At 41.5% G+C, this 16,094-nt stretch overlaps 1 protein-coding gene across 1 annotated transcript; it reads right to left on the bottom strand.

Moving 5' to 3' along the window:
• Positions 1-4,324: 4,324 nt before the first annotated feature.
• Positions 4,325-15,749, bottom strand: bmf1 (BCL2 modifying factor 1). Its single transcript, XM_086148822.1, has 4 exons — positions 15,465-15,749; positions 13,482-13,685; positions 12,709-12,899; positions 4,325-8,824 (listed from the first exon to the last, which is right to left on the bottom strand). Exons 2-4 carry the CDS (start codon positions 13,651-13,653, stop codon positions 8,708-8,710), a joined length of 480 nt encoding a protein of 159 aa, XP_086004948.1. The 5' UTR covers positions 13,654-13,685; positions 15,465-15,749; the 3' UTR covers positions 4,325-8,707.
• Between the last annotated feature and the right edge of the window lie 345 nt (positions 15,750-16,094).

Below are 16,094 nucleotides of genomic sequence, written 5' to 3'. Positions count from 1 at the left end.
CCCCTAAGCAGCTACATACAGCATTGCTGACCTCACTGCTTATTTGACTGCCTGCCTGAGCACCAGATGTGTGCAAAGTTGGACTGGAAAGTGATCAAACAAATCTATAGCTGACACAGTGATATTACTTTGCCTTGACAAAGACAAGTGGGATGGTGTGATTTGTAAAATCCTTTTGAATCAAATATGTTCACTGTTCATACCACCTTTTGCTGAATGCTGTCAAATAAGCACCTTATAAGAAGGCAATAAAGTTTTCATTTGACAGACATTGGTCTTCCACAGTAATTAAATACCATTTTAAACAAGGTGGACATGCACGTGCATACGTTTCTGTGTCTGTACCTGTGTTTATATGAAAGGAGTAAAGAATTACATTTCTGTGATGTGCCTGAAAGGATTGTCAGCAATAAATAATAGAAGAGATCAGTTTCACAAATTTTGTACATTTTGCTGTTTCAGAATTTAATGATAGTGAAATTCATTTGTGCTGTATGCACAACTCAAGCAAATACAAACCTATAAAATCGCTTTGGCGAGAAGAGGCCACCCATCTTCTCCCTCCTCCTCTCACTCCTTCAAATATCAAAACACCAATTTTGTTTAGACTGGTGACAAGGCAATCTTTGTCAGAAAATTCCGCTTTTGAACCTATGATCAAAATTTGCATTTCAGACCCATGACAATGAGAAAACAAAAGCTTGGCCCTCTCAGTAGGATATGCTGTAAGTCAAGATCCCAATAAGTATTCAAACTGAAAGAGAACCAGAGTAGGAGGATTGGCGATGTGAGATACAAAGCGATTTAAAATGAAACTATGATATAATTATCATATTTACTACCATTTTAATTACAACTTAACTCAAATCATAGATATTTTGAGTCTGACTGTCAAACAAGTGTGACTCAATATACTGCTATAAACATCTTTTTCAGAACAACCACCAGCAAGTTGAAGTTGAGCAGGTTCACAATCTTTACTCAAGGCCAGTAATATAAATGAGAATTGCCTTTCCTCAACTACTACATAATTATGTGTAATAATCATTCTAGCTCAATGAAACTTGTGGGTCAAGAATTGTTAATTAAGTAATTGACAGTGTGTTGGCGGGAGGTGCTACTCAAAGTTTTCTCTATGTGGGGGTGGGGATCTCCAGCTGCTGGGGCAGAGCAGGTGCGCAGTTGCCTGTCAACAAAAAATTGCTGTTATTTTCTCGCATGCAGATACTTTGTTCACAGTGCTTTATTATAGCTTAGTGTCTGGGACAAACGAAAGGTGTGGCAGGATTTATTGCATGCTAACTCAAACAGAAACTCCTCTCAAGTGAAACAGAGAGCCAGGCTAGATGGAGTTAACGGTCCAGGCTGCTATGTTTTGATTGACTTTGCAGACATAAACAAGAGTCGTACTTGTGCATGACCCCTGAGACTGACCCTAAAGATAGAGCTTCTCTATTGGGTGTCTCTTTCAGGAGGAGGCCAGGCCAATGGAACAGAGGAGCCATTGTTTGGGCCAGGGAAAGCCACTTCTCTCCTTTCTTAAGTGCTGAGCCAAGAGGATGGGACCGAAGGAGCCACGAAGCAAGTGACCAATGAGACATGGGACATCCATGGCACACTACATTTAAGAGTTGGGGTTAGGGTTAGGGTGATTTTTGTCAGCCATGTGCAAAGTCTAGAGAGTGGGTACAGACATAACACTGAAATCTAAAATCATAAGCTCTTAATATATTTTAAAAGCGGCATAAACAGCATGGTTGATTAGCTCCTATAATGTCTGAAATGCCCAAGACAGAGGATTAGCGGGGACACTGAACAGTTGTCTGCACTAGCCCAACTGTGACTGGGGTTGGGAGCTGTTGTTCTGTTTCAACCACATCCTCTGACACACACTGTGGGTTTGTGTTTGTGTTTCTGACGAAGGATGCAGACACAGGTGTTTTTTCCGAAAGTAGCCAAACAGGTGAGTCAGGTATCAGTGAGGTATGAAACTGTACCTGACATATACGACAACAGAAGTGCCACGTGTCAGGCCTGAAGGGGAAGGATCTAAGAATACTGTCTGCTCCACAACAATCCACAACATGATTTTAGATTATGAATCATCTAAAGTGTCTTCTTCTTTTTCTTTTGGCTTTTCCCTTCAGGGGTCGCCGCAGCGAATCAACTTTCTCCATCTAACTCTATTCTGTGTATCCTCCTCTCTCATACCAACTACCTTCATAGCCTCTCTCACTACTTCCATAAATATTGTCTTTGGTCTTCCTCAAGACCTCTTGCCCGTTAGCTCCAATTCCAGCATCCGTCTACCAATATATTCTCTATTCCTCCTTTGTACATGACCGAACCATCTCAGTTCCGCTTCTCTGACCTTCCAACCTGCTTGGAGACGTCTCATCACCTCTTTTCCACACTCTCCGTTGCTCTGGACAGTTGACCCCAAGTACCTGAAATCCTCCAGCTTCGTGATCTCCACTCCCTGTAGCCTCACCGTTCCAACCGAGTTCCTAACAAGGCGAAAAAGTGTGGGAACCCCTTGTATATATATATATATATATATATATATATATATATGGGGGTCAGTGCATGTATTTACACAAACCTCCTGATTGGATTAAGAGGAACAATTGATCCAGATTTGCCTCCAGATTAAACAATTTGATGACCGCTTCAGTAGCTAACAGGGTAATCCAGATGCTAGCATGCGTCAGGTCTGTAGATCGTGGAGAAGCCGGAACTTCATTCCTCTCAATCCATCTCATTCTAAAGTGTATGTATGCTTATTTTAGAGGGATTAAAAAAAGAATAGAAAACATTCAACTGAATGCAAAGCATGCCGCAAAAGTATGTAAAATACACTTCTGTTTACCACAGTAAAAGAAAACTTAAATGTTTATAAGTGTCAGGAATAATCAGTTACCGTCATGACTTGAGGGCATCAATAGTGATGTGTAACAAATCTGAATGCTCAGAAAAAGCAAAATTAAGTGAAGATTAACCGGTGTGGAATATATACTCACTTGTCATAAACATTGGGTTATGCAATTGCCATGGAACACTCACTTTGTGTATGCCTGTATGTGTGTGTTTATTTGTTTTCAAATGGCGACAACACTGTACTTGTATTTTGTCTGAAGGACTCAGTGTGGACAACATCTCAATATTTGAGGGTTTAGATGTTGTTTTATGATTAGAGCCATGGTTATGGTTGGATCCCTGACACACTAGGCGAATGGTCAACAATCAAATTATCAGAAAGTGCTGGTGGCACTAATATTTTTGCCGTTTTAACCACATTGTGGTGACAGCTCTTGCCAATTGCTCTTCTAGCCAGTTTGGCATGTTATGTCATTATATGACAGACTAGAGACATAAATCACTGTGTCTGGCCTGGTTCAGCTAACTGGTGTATGTTGGGAGCAGCTAAGGAGAGATGATATCAAGTTTCATCAAGGATCAAGTTTCGTCAAGTCTTGCATGAACAAAACGTTATCATTTTTCAATTTTTGCTAATGTTATTGTCCCTGGAAACAATAGCATTGCAATTGATCTCCTTTACAAGTTAGTCATCCAATTGAGCAAGTGTTATGAAACTAATAGTTTTTTGGCACCGGTATATGACACTTCTTCATGTTTTCTACAGTCACTTACTGGTTGGGTATTCTTTCCTCGTGCAGGTGTGTAACATACATGTCGGGTGAAATTCTTGCATTACGTCTTATGCATCAATGAGAGAACAGAGGATGAAAGTCAAATCAGGTATCCATAAAGGAAAATAATGTGTGTGTGTGTGTGTGTGTGTGTGTGTGTGTGTGTGTGTGTGTGTGTGTGTGTGTGTGTGTGTGTGTGTGAGTGAGTTGCAGACAGCTGTCATTAGATAGTTCTGGTCTTTGGTGCTCCCACCAAATAACTAACTTCACAATGGGAAAGATGAATTGACCACAGTCTACCAGACGCTTGAGTAGCTTCAGAGGTCCGGCTCCCCTCACACGCTTGCTTATTCTATTCACTTTTCTAAAGCAGCCCCTTAGAATAATTACCTGATAAAATGGGAGCTCTATTTTTTTCAGTTTGTGGACTGCATCCTTACAGTGTATTTTCACTGTAGTATTACAAGTTCTGTAACAATTTGTTTGTATCTATTGTTTGTACCTAAATGTACCTTTTTCTCAAGGATTCTTTGTCGGATGGGTTCTTTACTTGATTAGGAAATTTGAAGACTTTTTCTGTTCCCACTGCATCAGCATTTCTGCTTTATGTGGCAACATAAAGGGGGGTTGGCATTTTCAATATTGCGATAGACACAAAAGATAGCTCGGATGGACATACTCAATAAAATTTTATTGAAAAAAAGTACCAATAAACAACCAGAAATTCAGAAAAAAGATTTGCAGAGCAAAGCTCTATATATACAGCATATTGCACTACGTAAGAAATTGTCTTTACTTCCATTTTATATAAACAACCAAAATATATATATGAACACATAAATGAGTGCACAGTAGAGTCTCGAAAACACACAGTCAATGTTTACAAAAATGCTACATTTTCGCTGGGTCTCATTTCTTGGTATACAGAGAGTGTGTGACAATCAAGACTTCATTTGAAACTGAGCAGTTAAAGGCATATTCCAGGGTTTTAGAAATACAAGTAGACTTTATCTGTTCTGTAAAGAAGGGCAAACATTTTATAGCTACATGCTGATGAGGAAAAATTAAACTCAACAAATTATTTTGGTTTTCTTGTTGTCTATAAACCACAATGACATGTGCAAGGAATGTTGAAAGTTATTTTTTAATAAAAATGCCCTTGATATCATGGAGTCAAAAGGATTTTATTTGTTTTAGAAAATTACTTTATAAGCATCAAATGTCCTTATAAAACAGACCCTTTTTTAAGAAAATACATTTTAAAAAAGATAAGAAAGACCATGAAGAAATGTTGTTGTTAAAAAAAATCTAGATCAAATCCTTCCTTAAAACTTCAAATTTATATAAAGTGGACTACAAAATTCAAGACACTGACGGTTTCCATAGAATAAATGTCCCACTCAAGGGATATACTGAACTGACCAGTAATGTGGTAAGTCCAGCATGGGAACGTCATTCTAGCAAAATTCTACAGGGCACCATGGTGGATTGTTTCCCTTTCCAATAAATCTAACACGCCTCCAGACCCTACTTGGTCGTTGCACACATTTACAGCGAGCGCAGGGCAAGATAAGCCAAGAAGAACAATACAGAAAATATACTTTACATCAACACAGAATAGATAAGGGACCCATGGGATCTACAGACACAAAGTACTTTCCAGTGCATGTTGATTTCAACACAAGGATAAAGATCGAGGAATCAAGCACATAAACTGACACCCTGTGACTTGAAAATATAACCAAGGCAGTGCTTTACGAGTTGTATTTCTGAAGCCCTTCTTATTAATGCTTTGTTAGTTATGAGAGAGATATCACATCTGGTTATATGGATAAACTTCTGAACTGTGACTGAAGCTCCTGCCCCTTCACTACTAGTGAGCATCAACACAAAACTAAGAACAAATTGGGTGAAAATGTTAAAATTGGATGAGCCCTTCCTTAATTTTATTTTTAAATGAAAAGAAATCACATAGTCTAAGTGATATTCTTATTCTATTAGTAGTTGTGGTTAGAAAAATATGAAAAGTCAAACCCTCAATTTGGGGTCAAATCCAGCTTCAACCTGGATTCTCAAAAGTCAAAAGATTTTCTGTTAAACAATGACAGTGCATAGTGTTTCATTACACTGTGCGATATGTCCAGTCCATGCCACACTAAAGTGGGATCAATGTAAACCACACATCCTCATGACAAACTAAAGTACAAGTTTGTCATGTCCTCGAAGAAATAAGAGATAAAATCATAGATTCGGGGTCGAGTATCACATGGGGCTATGAACAGGTTTAGAACAGGTCAAACCAAGATAACAAGGTGTAATTACACACACAAGTGAATTCAGTAGAAATGGGACAATGTACAAAAAAAATAAATAAGAAGGAAAGAAAATAAATTACAAGGGTAATGAATTGATGAACAAAAGCCATGTAATGAAGGAGCAGCAGAAAGAGGAAGTCGAGAGCCAGTGGTGAGACGGGGAGCTACAGGGAATGGCTCAGCGTTCAGGATCCGCAGGAAACTATGACCGCAACCACATTCAGTGCACCTTACACACCTGCAACTACATGCTCAGTAGGTCCCTATCACCACCACAGTTGCCGAGTCAGCCTCAGACCCCTGACAGTCAAACTGTACCTTAACGTGTGTGCTGAGTTATTGGCCGAAATAAAAAAAAAAAAAAACAGGAAACTTGAGAATACTTCAGGAGATTTTACCATAAATAAATGGTTGACAACACTGCTCTTCCTCTCGGCACGTAACAGATTCTCAAGGTCACCAGTAGCTCACTAAGTCTGTCCCTGAGACATCTTGGAAATGAGAGGAAACCCAAATTTGTGTCAAGAGATAAACTTGACACATTGTAAAAAAAAGTAATTACAGACCCCTGATATGTATTGCTTCTTAGGTCTGAAAGTCGCCATGGGATAAGCAGTGGAAAATATAGCAAACAGCAAGTTCAACAGTGTATTTAACCACGTTCGTATTTCAATAGTAATAACAGTCTTTTTTTTTTCCCCATCTTTGTCAGTGGTGATTTTATGAATTAAATTGTCCCAAGTATTAATGTGAGCATGACACTGAATAGAAAAAATAATGGTGTAAGACTACATAAAAGTAACCTGAGAGGAGATTCTGTTTCACAGACTTATTATGCAGTATTGTTTGGTGTTCATAACACAACACTTGGAGAATAAGAATCAAGAAACATTTCAATTGAGCCATAAGGTTCTAGTATGATTTTTTTGTGGCCTGAAACATTTGAGCCCATTTCCAATCAAGACTTCAGACCATATCAGCAAGGTCTCAATATCATTGATTATTTATCTTGGAGGTGTGAATGGAAACCATCTGAAATGGTGTGATACAAATAAAAATTGCAACTGAAAACCTTCATTTAAGACAGAGGTTAACTTGGTAAGAACTCTTGAAGGATGTAATCTAGTGCAAAAACAGTGGATCCACAGCTCCACTTCAAGGGCATGGAGGTCTGAGAATTATCACATGAAAAGAATACAACTATAACGCACAAATACTTTTAAGAAGAGGCTTAACCTAGGAACAAATGTCAGATGAATATCTGGTGTTCCCAGCAAATGTCCAAATACTCGTGTAATGACTACTTGGCTCTGTGTAATGTACTTGACTAATGTTTAGTGCACAGAAGCTACACCTTCAAAGAATATCCTGTACAACAACAGTCAGTGCACCATATCTTTCAACTCATTTTGTGTTATGTTCAGACATCTCTTCCACCCAATGGGAGGCAGGATAAAATTATATGAATTCTAAGTGGTACACAGCAAATCTAGACTAAGAAATCTCCTCAATGGAGTTGTGTTTTCCCAGGGTTTCAGTACAGTTTGCTTCTGGGTGGTCATGTAATTTCATGATTGCTATATTTCAAATATATCATTTGGGGGGCGGCACAGCAGGGGTTAGCCTGGTCATCCTCGGAATCAAACATTCTTGGTTTGAATCCCACCCTCCTCTGGGCCTGTTGATGTGTTGTTGAGCAAGACACTGAAGCCCTAACCCTCCTTTGGTGCTACTAAGTGGCTCAGTGGTTCATCCATGATGGGTTAAATTCAGAAAAATTATTTCCTGCAGGGGATTTAAAAAGTATGATAACAAAAATGGATTACTCTTTTAATTTCTGTAGGTTGTTTTCAGAGAAAATAATTCAGATTGTTCATCCCAGCTAACAGTCTATATGATGTTTCTACGCACAGGTTAGCTGTGAGTCACTAGGTGCCAGGTGCAGCAAATAACATTTTCTCTGCTCTGGTCTTTACTTCTACCCTGATACTCCGTTGGATAAACAACGCCCTAATTGTCTGACAATATCATTCAAAACATTGCAGTGTTATACAGGGTATTTAGGTTGCTTGTTCTGGCACATAGACTTTCTTATACAGAAACCTTTAACCATATATTTCAAATGGTAATTAAGGTTTACTTTCAAACCTAATACCATATTAAAGCAAATGAGTGACTAAAAAAAGGGAAGAGCAATGAAAATGACAAAAGGAAGAAAGGATAAATTACCCATTGAGATGAGGTGCAAAATGCTTTGTTCTGAGACATTGCCTCTTTGGATATTATTAAATCAAATTGACCGGTTACCTGGGAAACTTCAGAAAAGAAACCCTCAAGTAACGTTTCCTTTCATGTCCTAACAATTTTGTCTTGCCCTTATGATTCTGTCAATACTCATTCTGGCAGAGGATATTGAATAAGGCATTCCCAGGGTCCGTGGAGGTCATTAAAAAATGATACATTGTGAAGTGCAAAAAAGACTGATGTACTATACAAAACTTCAAAACCAACCAAATACCAAAATAAGAGCACTGTCCTGTAGAGGAAACTCTGAGTATCATGGCATCTTCTTGGAGAGAAAGAAACAAACAAAAAAAAATCTTGTAAAAAAGTTGGTTGTCTCCGTCCTGCGGTGACCTTTCTCCCCCACTCTCCCAACAGACCCGTGTTAGATTTGACAGTGCCATCAGGAGTCCAGTTTCTCATGGAGATGATTAAAACAGACACGAGGGAACCACCCTCTCACCTCCGTCTAGCTCCATCCTGGCCAGCAATCCTGCCCCTGCCAAACAAAAGGCTGAGCAAAGCTGTGGCCAGACGCCACCACAGTAGCCCCTGGTTCCTTTGGTTTTGATGATACTGCAACAACGGAAAAGAAAACATTGTTAGAGCGACATAAATCCATGCAGGCAGCAACCTCAGTGAAATTAAATCACAAAGTACAGTGCTATAATGGGTAAGGAGTTGGGCCATATTTTGTATTGGCTAGCGTCTCTGCCTGCTAACAGTGTACACAGGCGAAAGGGTCAACCGGAAAGAGGGGAGGACAAAATCAGACACTGAAGATCAGTGATAATTTCACCGTGGTTGACATAATCCCTAGCAATACTGATGGAGAGTCTTCCCCCCGCGGGAGATCTCTCTCCATCCAGGCTTCCAACAGCCATGCCAGGTCATTAACACATTCATCATACATTCACATTTGTCCTAATCTTTCTGGAAAAGAATGGCAGCAGCAAACCAGGAGGACCCTCTCAGATTGGCATGCCAATTGGATTGTGCGTGATTAATGGGGTAATGCTATCTCTGCTATTGAAAAGCCTGGCTCAGATAATCGCAGCAAATGGGATTAGAGACTTCTTGATGAGAAGCAGGGAGCCTCTGGAATCTACATCCCTGCATGGGAAAGGCACAATAGCTGCTCTCTGTATACTGACAGCACCTATCGGACAAAAGGCAGGTACCGCCAACCAGGCATGATAAAGCTATAGCTATTTCCAGACCATTAGAGTTTTAAAAAAAGACTAGGGATTAGATTTTCAACAAAGCTGTGACAAGAGTCAAAATATCCAAATCCATTGGTAAGATATGCCAGTGCATATCTTATTTATGCGGTCAAACTGACGTTCAACCACTGACCTTGTTTGCGGGCAAGAACTGGAATTGCAATAAGGTCCTAAGACTCTTTATCAGTTAATGTTAATTGCAGGGGGTGCTAAAAAATTTTATTCAAAATAAGAACAGAGGTTGAACAAAATCCCACACCGTGAAGAATCTTGATAAAAAACATTTCTGCTGTGTGACATTTCTAAATCTTGCCCTTCGGGTATTTTCTGGATTTAGTGACAGTATGATGACTGCATGTATAAACATAAGGAACAGGGATAAGCAGCGCAGAGTGGGTGACCTCAAGGTGATACAACTAAGACTGCATAACAACAATAATCTCAAACTTCAGTAAATTTCTTGTTTTACAAAAACATTAAATTACGATGTATTTGCTGCTCTGTGTGTGCTGTATGTCAGTACATGACTATGGGCCAAAGTGGTAAACAGAGGGATTTATTACATTACAAAGCTTGTGTTTACTACAAGCAAGATGAAAAGCAATGAATCGTCATGAACAGAAACAGAAAGATTTCTGTGACCTTTTGCTATCTTCTCTGTTGAGCTGAGATGATGACAGGGGTGAACAGAGAAGACCACAGTGAGAAAAAGAGGTGTGCACACACTTGGTGTACAACAATCATAAGTCACACCACCAACTGTCAAAATGAAACTTTGGCTCTAAATTTAGCAAGGAATGGGGCAACGGGATCTGGCCAGATGCTAGGCAGATGCCTGGTGTCCTCACTTTAACACAACTCTGATGTGCTTTATCAGTGTCCCATGGGGGCTGCCTGTCAAGCCAGCTGGTCAGAGGCTCTCCCTTATCTTAAACAAACCGGCCAGTAAGAAAATCTGGAGTGACATCAGGGGAGGGGAGAGAGGAAAAAAATATATAGCCTTAGATAATAGTAAAGTCTATATGAATACTTTGAGTGTCAGCAGACACTTTGAATGTTTAGCCACATTGGTATACTGTTATTTCCAATGTGTGCCATCTGTCCCCGACTCTATTAGTGCTGAAAGGAGAGTGGCATGCCGTCAGTGGATAAGTGAAAAGATAAAGCCACATGCATTGCTTGTGCGCAGACACACCGAGACGCGATACCTAACCTTGCCTTCAACACCTCCAACCAAAAGCAGCAGGAGTCGTCACCCTTAAAAGCATAGGGGTGAAACCCAACTCTGCTCCCTGCCCTATGCAGGACAGGGCTGTCATGCAGCCTTGTGACATTATATGTCACATTAATGTGCCATTATTGCTGGTTCTCAAATAGCAGGCCAGGAATGTCAGGAATCTTCTGGGGACCCCAGTGTCCCCTCAAGCCCTCTTAGACAGAGGAGCAATTTATCTGTCACCATACTCTAGCACTTCATAGCCACCTAATCCTTGCTTTTGCCAGGGGACACAAGTTTGCATGGAGAATAGTCATAGCCACAGTGCTCCTAAATCCATCAAGTCGGTGGTGGTAAAAGCACTTGGAGGGCTCAGGCAGCAGTGTATGCATTGATCATCACTGACAGGTGCAGACAGGAATGAATACTGAGAAACATTTAACAATATTATTGAGTGAGAGATTTAGTACTGATGACAAAGTGAAAATTGAGACAGTATACAACAAAAAAGCAAAGCAATGGTGCATTTGCATATGGGCACATATAAATGTATGTGCAGAGCAGGTTTGAGCTTTAAGAATCACACACAAAGTGTTGTTGCACAGCTCCACGTACCAGTTGCTGAAGTTGTTGATATTGACTCGCAATCCCATTTGTACCTGTGTCCTGTTAGTTATACCTATGACAGACTCTGTCTGACTGTAGTCTCTGATGTTGACTCAACCAGCAAGGGAACCACAAACCATTTCCTGCTCCTCTGAACCATCTCTGCCTTCAATGTGCATCAGTAGATGCAGCTGCATGGTACTGCGACCCTCTTTACTGCCATTCTGATTATCTACAAGTGTCTGACTGCAACAACACATGAGTCATGCTGAGCCAAAGGCATAAATAACTCTAGCCTTACACCAAGTTATAATCAAAAACTGGCACGCACCTTCGAAAATTTGGTTTGATTAACAAAATACAAGAATAAATATTTGAGTGGAACAGACATGGTCCAATTTCCCAAGAGGGAGGTTTTAAGACTGTGGCCACGCCCCACTCAGGGAAAGGGCTGCCTCCCTCGAACCATAGCTGGTCCCCTAGGGCTCACTGGTTGAGCTTCGGGTTACAACATGTTTACATTTACAGAGTCCCACTACTTCTGCTTTTCCTTGGACATTTTATTACGTGTACATGTGTGTTCAAGTGCGCATGAGTGGATGAAGATGTGTAACCACTTGTGCAAGAAGGGACTCTGCCGCCTGCAGAACAATCCCTGGGAGATTTTTCTCTTGTCGCCGGGAAACTATATAACGAGTCTCAGTATTGACAATTGTGTAAAAGTGATATTAATCTGTACAGCAACTCTGTGAACACATTGCCGTGGGATGTTTCATGCAAGGTATCCTCCCTGCCACTTGCCTCAACAGCACACTGAGTAGACAGGAGAAAAGAGAGAAATAAACAGGAAGAGGAGGTAGGGGGAGGGCCAAGGTTTGGTGAAGTGGGGGATGGGCTATCCTGGTTCAGTAAAGTCTTTGGCCTCATGGGGTGGGGGTAAGGGATGTGTGACGCTGGGCTTGAGTTCAGCATCTGCGCTGCTTTTCCAAGGGAAATATGGTGCAAGCACAATAAAAAAAATAACACACCTTTAACCATTTGCCCAAACAAATGTTAATACGTCACCAGTGAAACCAAACACAATTTCAAAAGTATGAATGCAATGACAGGGTTCTCCAGTTTTCTGCTCTTACTTTCAACAGAGCTCCCAAATGAACACAATAATATGCTCTTACAGTAAAAAGGACTCTGGTTTGATGGCAGCAACATTGAACCCATTTCTGCAACAGAGCATTGACATTTAACTAGAGTAAAAGCCATCAGTCATCTCAAAAATAAAGTAATTTCATATACCTAACAAAATATAAATAGATTTAAAACTGTTATGGAAATATTTATACCACAGCCAGACTGCCATCAAACCAGAGGAAAAGGTGCCTGTCTTGAATTGAGGAAGGTGGCTCTTTCTCCCTCACCATTTGTAATTGATCCCGGTGAAACTGGTCTCCTATCAGCTGGAGCTTCTGGCCAATGCATGCCTCCATGCTGCGCGCCCCCGGCTGCTGCTGGGGCAGCTGTTCCATTTCGCTTCGCTCCTCTTGGTTTGTTTCCTGATCCCCAACGAACTCAAAGTGTGCCGGGAAGTGCAATCGAAAACCTGCGTTGCCTGTTGAGTGTCAAGGCCAGTTCTTCGTTATTTTTAAACAACAAAAGCGTTCAGGTCTGTTTCGGTTACTTAACAAGTACACAGAGCGGCATAGTGCTGGTGGAGAATAGTTGGATATAAATTGCTTGGCATCAAGGTTCACAGCTTCTGTGTTTACAATTTACACAATTGCTCTTAGTGAGTTTACAGTGCCAAAAGTCAAACATCAGTGATATGAAACCCATGAGGTCAGTTGCAGTAGTTTATTGAGCTCCTCTGCAATGATTGCTTTTATATGGCACTGTTCTGACTTTGCTGATAATCAGTTCTCTGGGCTGTCGCGGCTTACGCAGGTGAGCACTCCTGTCATGTCCATTCACTCACAATGCCAGACTGGCGCCTTTTGAATAGCAAAGCAGCTGGGTACACTCCATACACGCCATAAAAGCTGCTGTGATCACGACTATCAGGCGCCAGGAGTGAGATCAGCGCAGCAACATTGTTGCCTATTTCTCACAGTGGGCCTCATATTATGTTGCTTCCATTTTATAACACTGTCTGTCACACGCAAATGTTCTCTTTTCAGTATGTCATCAGCCTCACCGTAGAAGGGTGGTCTTGGATCCTCTGCAGTACCACAGGACAGCATGCCATGAGTTGGTACCAGGACAGGGCCAGTTGTTTGTGTAGCCCAGTCCTCACACTTTATTTCCCTGAATGTTGTGTGCCAGCAGTGGGGATCTGGCTCAAACACATCCTCCTCTTCATCGTCCATACGGAGGCACTGTAAGATGAGCACCTCCAAAACTGAAATCGACAGGGACAGATCATCATTCTCATAGAATATGACAGGTTTATCCAGCAGGAAGCAAACAAATCAAGATTCCTTCACTCTTCAAGATTATGTTAAATTTTGACACGCCTACTCCAATCCTGATCAAATAATCTCAGACATTGCTATTAGAAGCTGTGTTCTTGTGTTCTTGGATTCTTGGAAATCATTTATTAAAAAAAACAAAAAATACTCTTGTTTATACAATGCATTCCCCCACATTGTTAAAACCAATGAACCATTTGAGAATAAGCCTTCAACAGTGCCTTCATTGTGGTTAAGAGCTCTTTACATATTTAGAAACCCTACCATTCATCTGAGAGACAAAACCATACGATTCCCTATGGTTTAAAGGTTTGGTTAAACTACATTTAAATGAATGGGAATTTGGCCACTAAAGGCTCATTGTCAGGTATGATGCTCTTGTCTGTGATGAGCAGTTGGATGGACGTAAGCCTGCCCTAGAATCTACTCACCAACTTTTTTACCACAGCAAAGCAAGAATCAGTGGTCAGTGCAATTATAAGTACCATATTAAAAAACATTTCAAAACAAGTAAATGTCATAAAAAGGTCTTCGTGTGTATAAGTATAATATTGAAAAACATCTCAAAACAAGTAAAGTATTTTTGCTGCTCAGTGAATTCTATCTAACAGAGCACATGGGAATCTGTCCATTCCGAGTGATGCATTGCCCTCTACCCTGAACGACTGAGGAGTTCAAAGTTATCATAATATAGCTGAAATTTAGGCTGCCTCATCAGCTAATCACCAGATCAACACTGGGTTGTAGTGAAGGGTTGGACAACTCTCACGCATCCAAATTAGGGCCCATAAAAAAATGTTAATGACAGTGTTTGAGGGGAAAAAAAAAACAACCTAAACCTCTGCTCTGGTCTGTCCTGTCAGCTCGCCAGCCCCATGACAGGGAGTTTTCGATTCTTCATCCCACAAAGGCAGACCGGCTCGTCCCTAACGTGCACAGACCTCACGATACCCGGCATGCCCTTGCAATAAACCCCCCGGGTGGAATGTAAAAAAAAAAAACAGGCTTTATTCGGATAAACATGGATCAGGATTATCGAGGAGCTGAAGGGAGGACTGAAAGGACAGAAAAAAATAAGAGAAAATAAGCTTTTATCAGGTTATCCCCGGGCTGCTCCCTGAAGTGCCAGACGGTGGCTCCCCCTGCCGCGCACGGTCACGACCGAAGAGAAAGGCGGCGCAAGCGAAGGGGGAAGGGGGAAGGGGAGGGGAGGAGTCGTGGCTTTCCATCAGTCTCGCATCACTCGGACGAACTCAGTCGGAGTAACAATGTTCGTAAGACATTAAAAAAACAAAAAACAAAACAAAAAAAAAAAAAACAGCAGCACAAAACAGTCGGCGACACATGAAAATCCAGATGCTCAACAATTCATCTTCAACAATAATTATTCTACAACTCTCGGACAACGCATCCCAAAATACTATTCAAACAACAACTTAAAAGCGGCTTCGGATAAAATTGCACGGAACAGGAGAGACGTCCTGTTGAGAGGGTGCGGGGAGACGCTCGAGTCCATTCATCGCCGGAGCCCGGTCTCCGACGGACTAAAAACATTATTTTAAGTGAATATAACTGCTATATAACCGTAGAAACCAGCGTCGAAGCGGGCGTTGATGTTGTGTAGACGACAACAGAGCTGAGTTAAATGCTACAAAAATGATTGCAGTCTGTTGTATTTTGAGGATTAGAGTTCACAGTTGTTAGCTTACCGCAGGTATGGGCTTCCTGGTTGCGGTTGTTTCTGACGCAGAGTTAATAAGAAAAAAAAAGAGAGCGGGAAGAATCGGTCAATATCCCACCGGTTCAACAGAGTTCGTGCCGTATCTGCGCTGCGGCTTCTTCCATTCTGAGGGGAGGAAAGCGCTACAAGCCGACTTGGTTTCTTAGACGTCAGCCCCGAGGTGGTGACTCCGCCGCCGGGGCGTGGCGCTCAGCATTGGTAAATAAACCTCCTTAAAGACTCTCGACTGTTCGCTGGTCGCTTGTGCTGCGTCAGAACGGTCGCCGTGCGCGTCCCTTTAAATGTCAGTCAAAGCTTGTCGCCGTGTCCAATAGCCGAGTTTGTTTTTGTCCCGCCTCCATCTGCGCGTATTCAGACACGTGGATGGGAATTTCCCGGGTAGCGTGAGGCCATTTCCACGCCCCCTCTTTGCATGTGTGTGTGTGTGTGTGTGTGTGTGTGTGTGTGTGCGTGTGTGTGTGTGTGTGTGTGTGTGTGTGTGTGTGCGTGTGTGTGCGTGTGTGTGTGTGTGTGTGTGTGCGTGTACGTGTGCGTGTGCGCGTGTGTGTGTGTGTGTGTGTTGCGGTAACAAACTGGCACTGTGCTGATCTAGTGCACG

Source organism: Fistularia commersonii, chromosome 1 (genome assembly GCF_037954325.1).
Source record: "Fistularia commersonii isolate RoL2024-O1a breed Wild chromosome 1, RoL_Fcom_v1.0, whole genome shotgun sequence".
NCBI lineage: Eukaryota > Metazoa > Chordata > Actinopteri > Syngnathiformes > Fistulariidae > Fistularia > Fistularia commersonii.
Note: the sequence above shows the minus strand (reverse complement) of the source record. Positions and strands in the feature narration are given on the sequence as shown.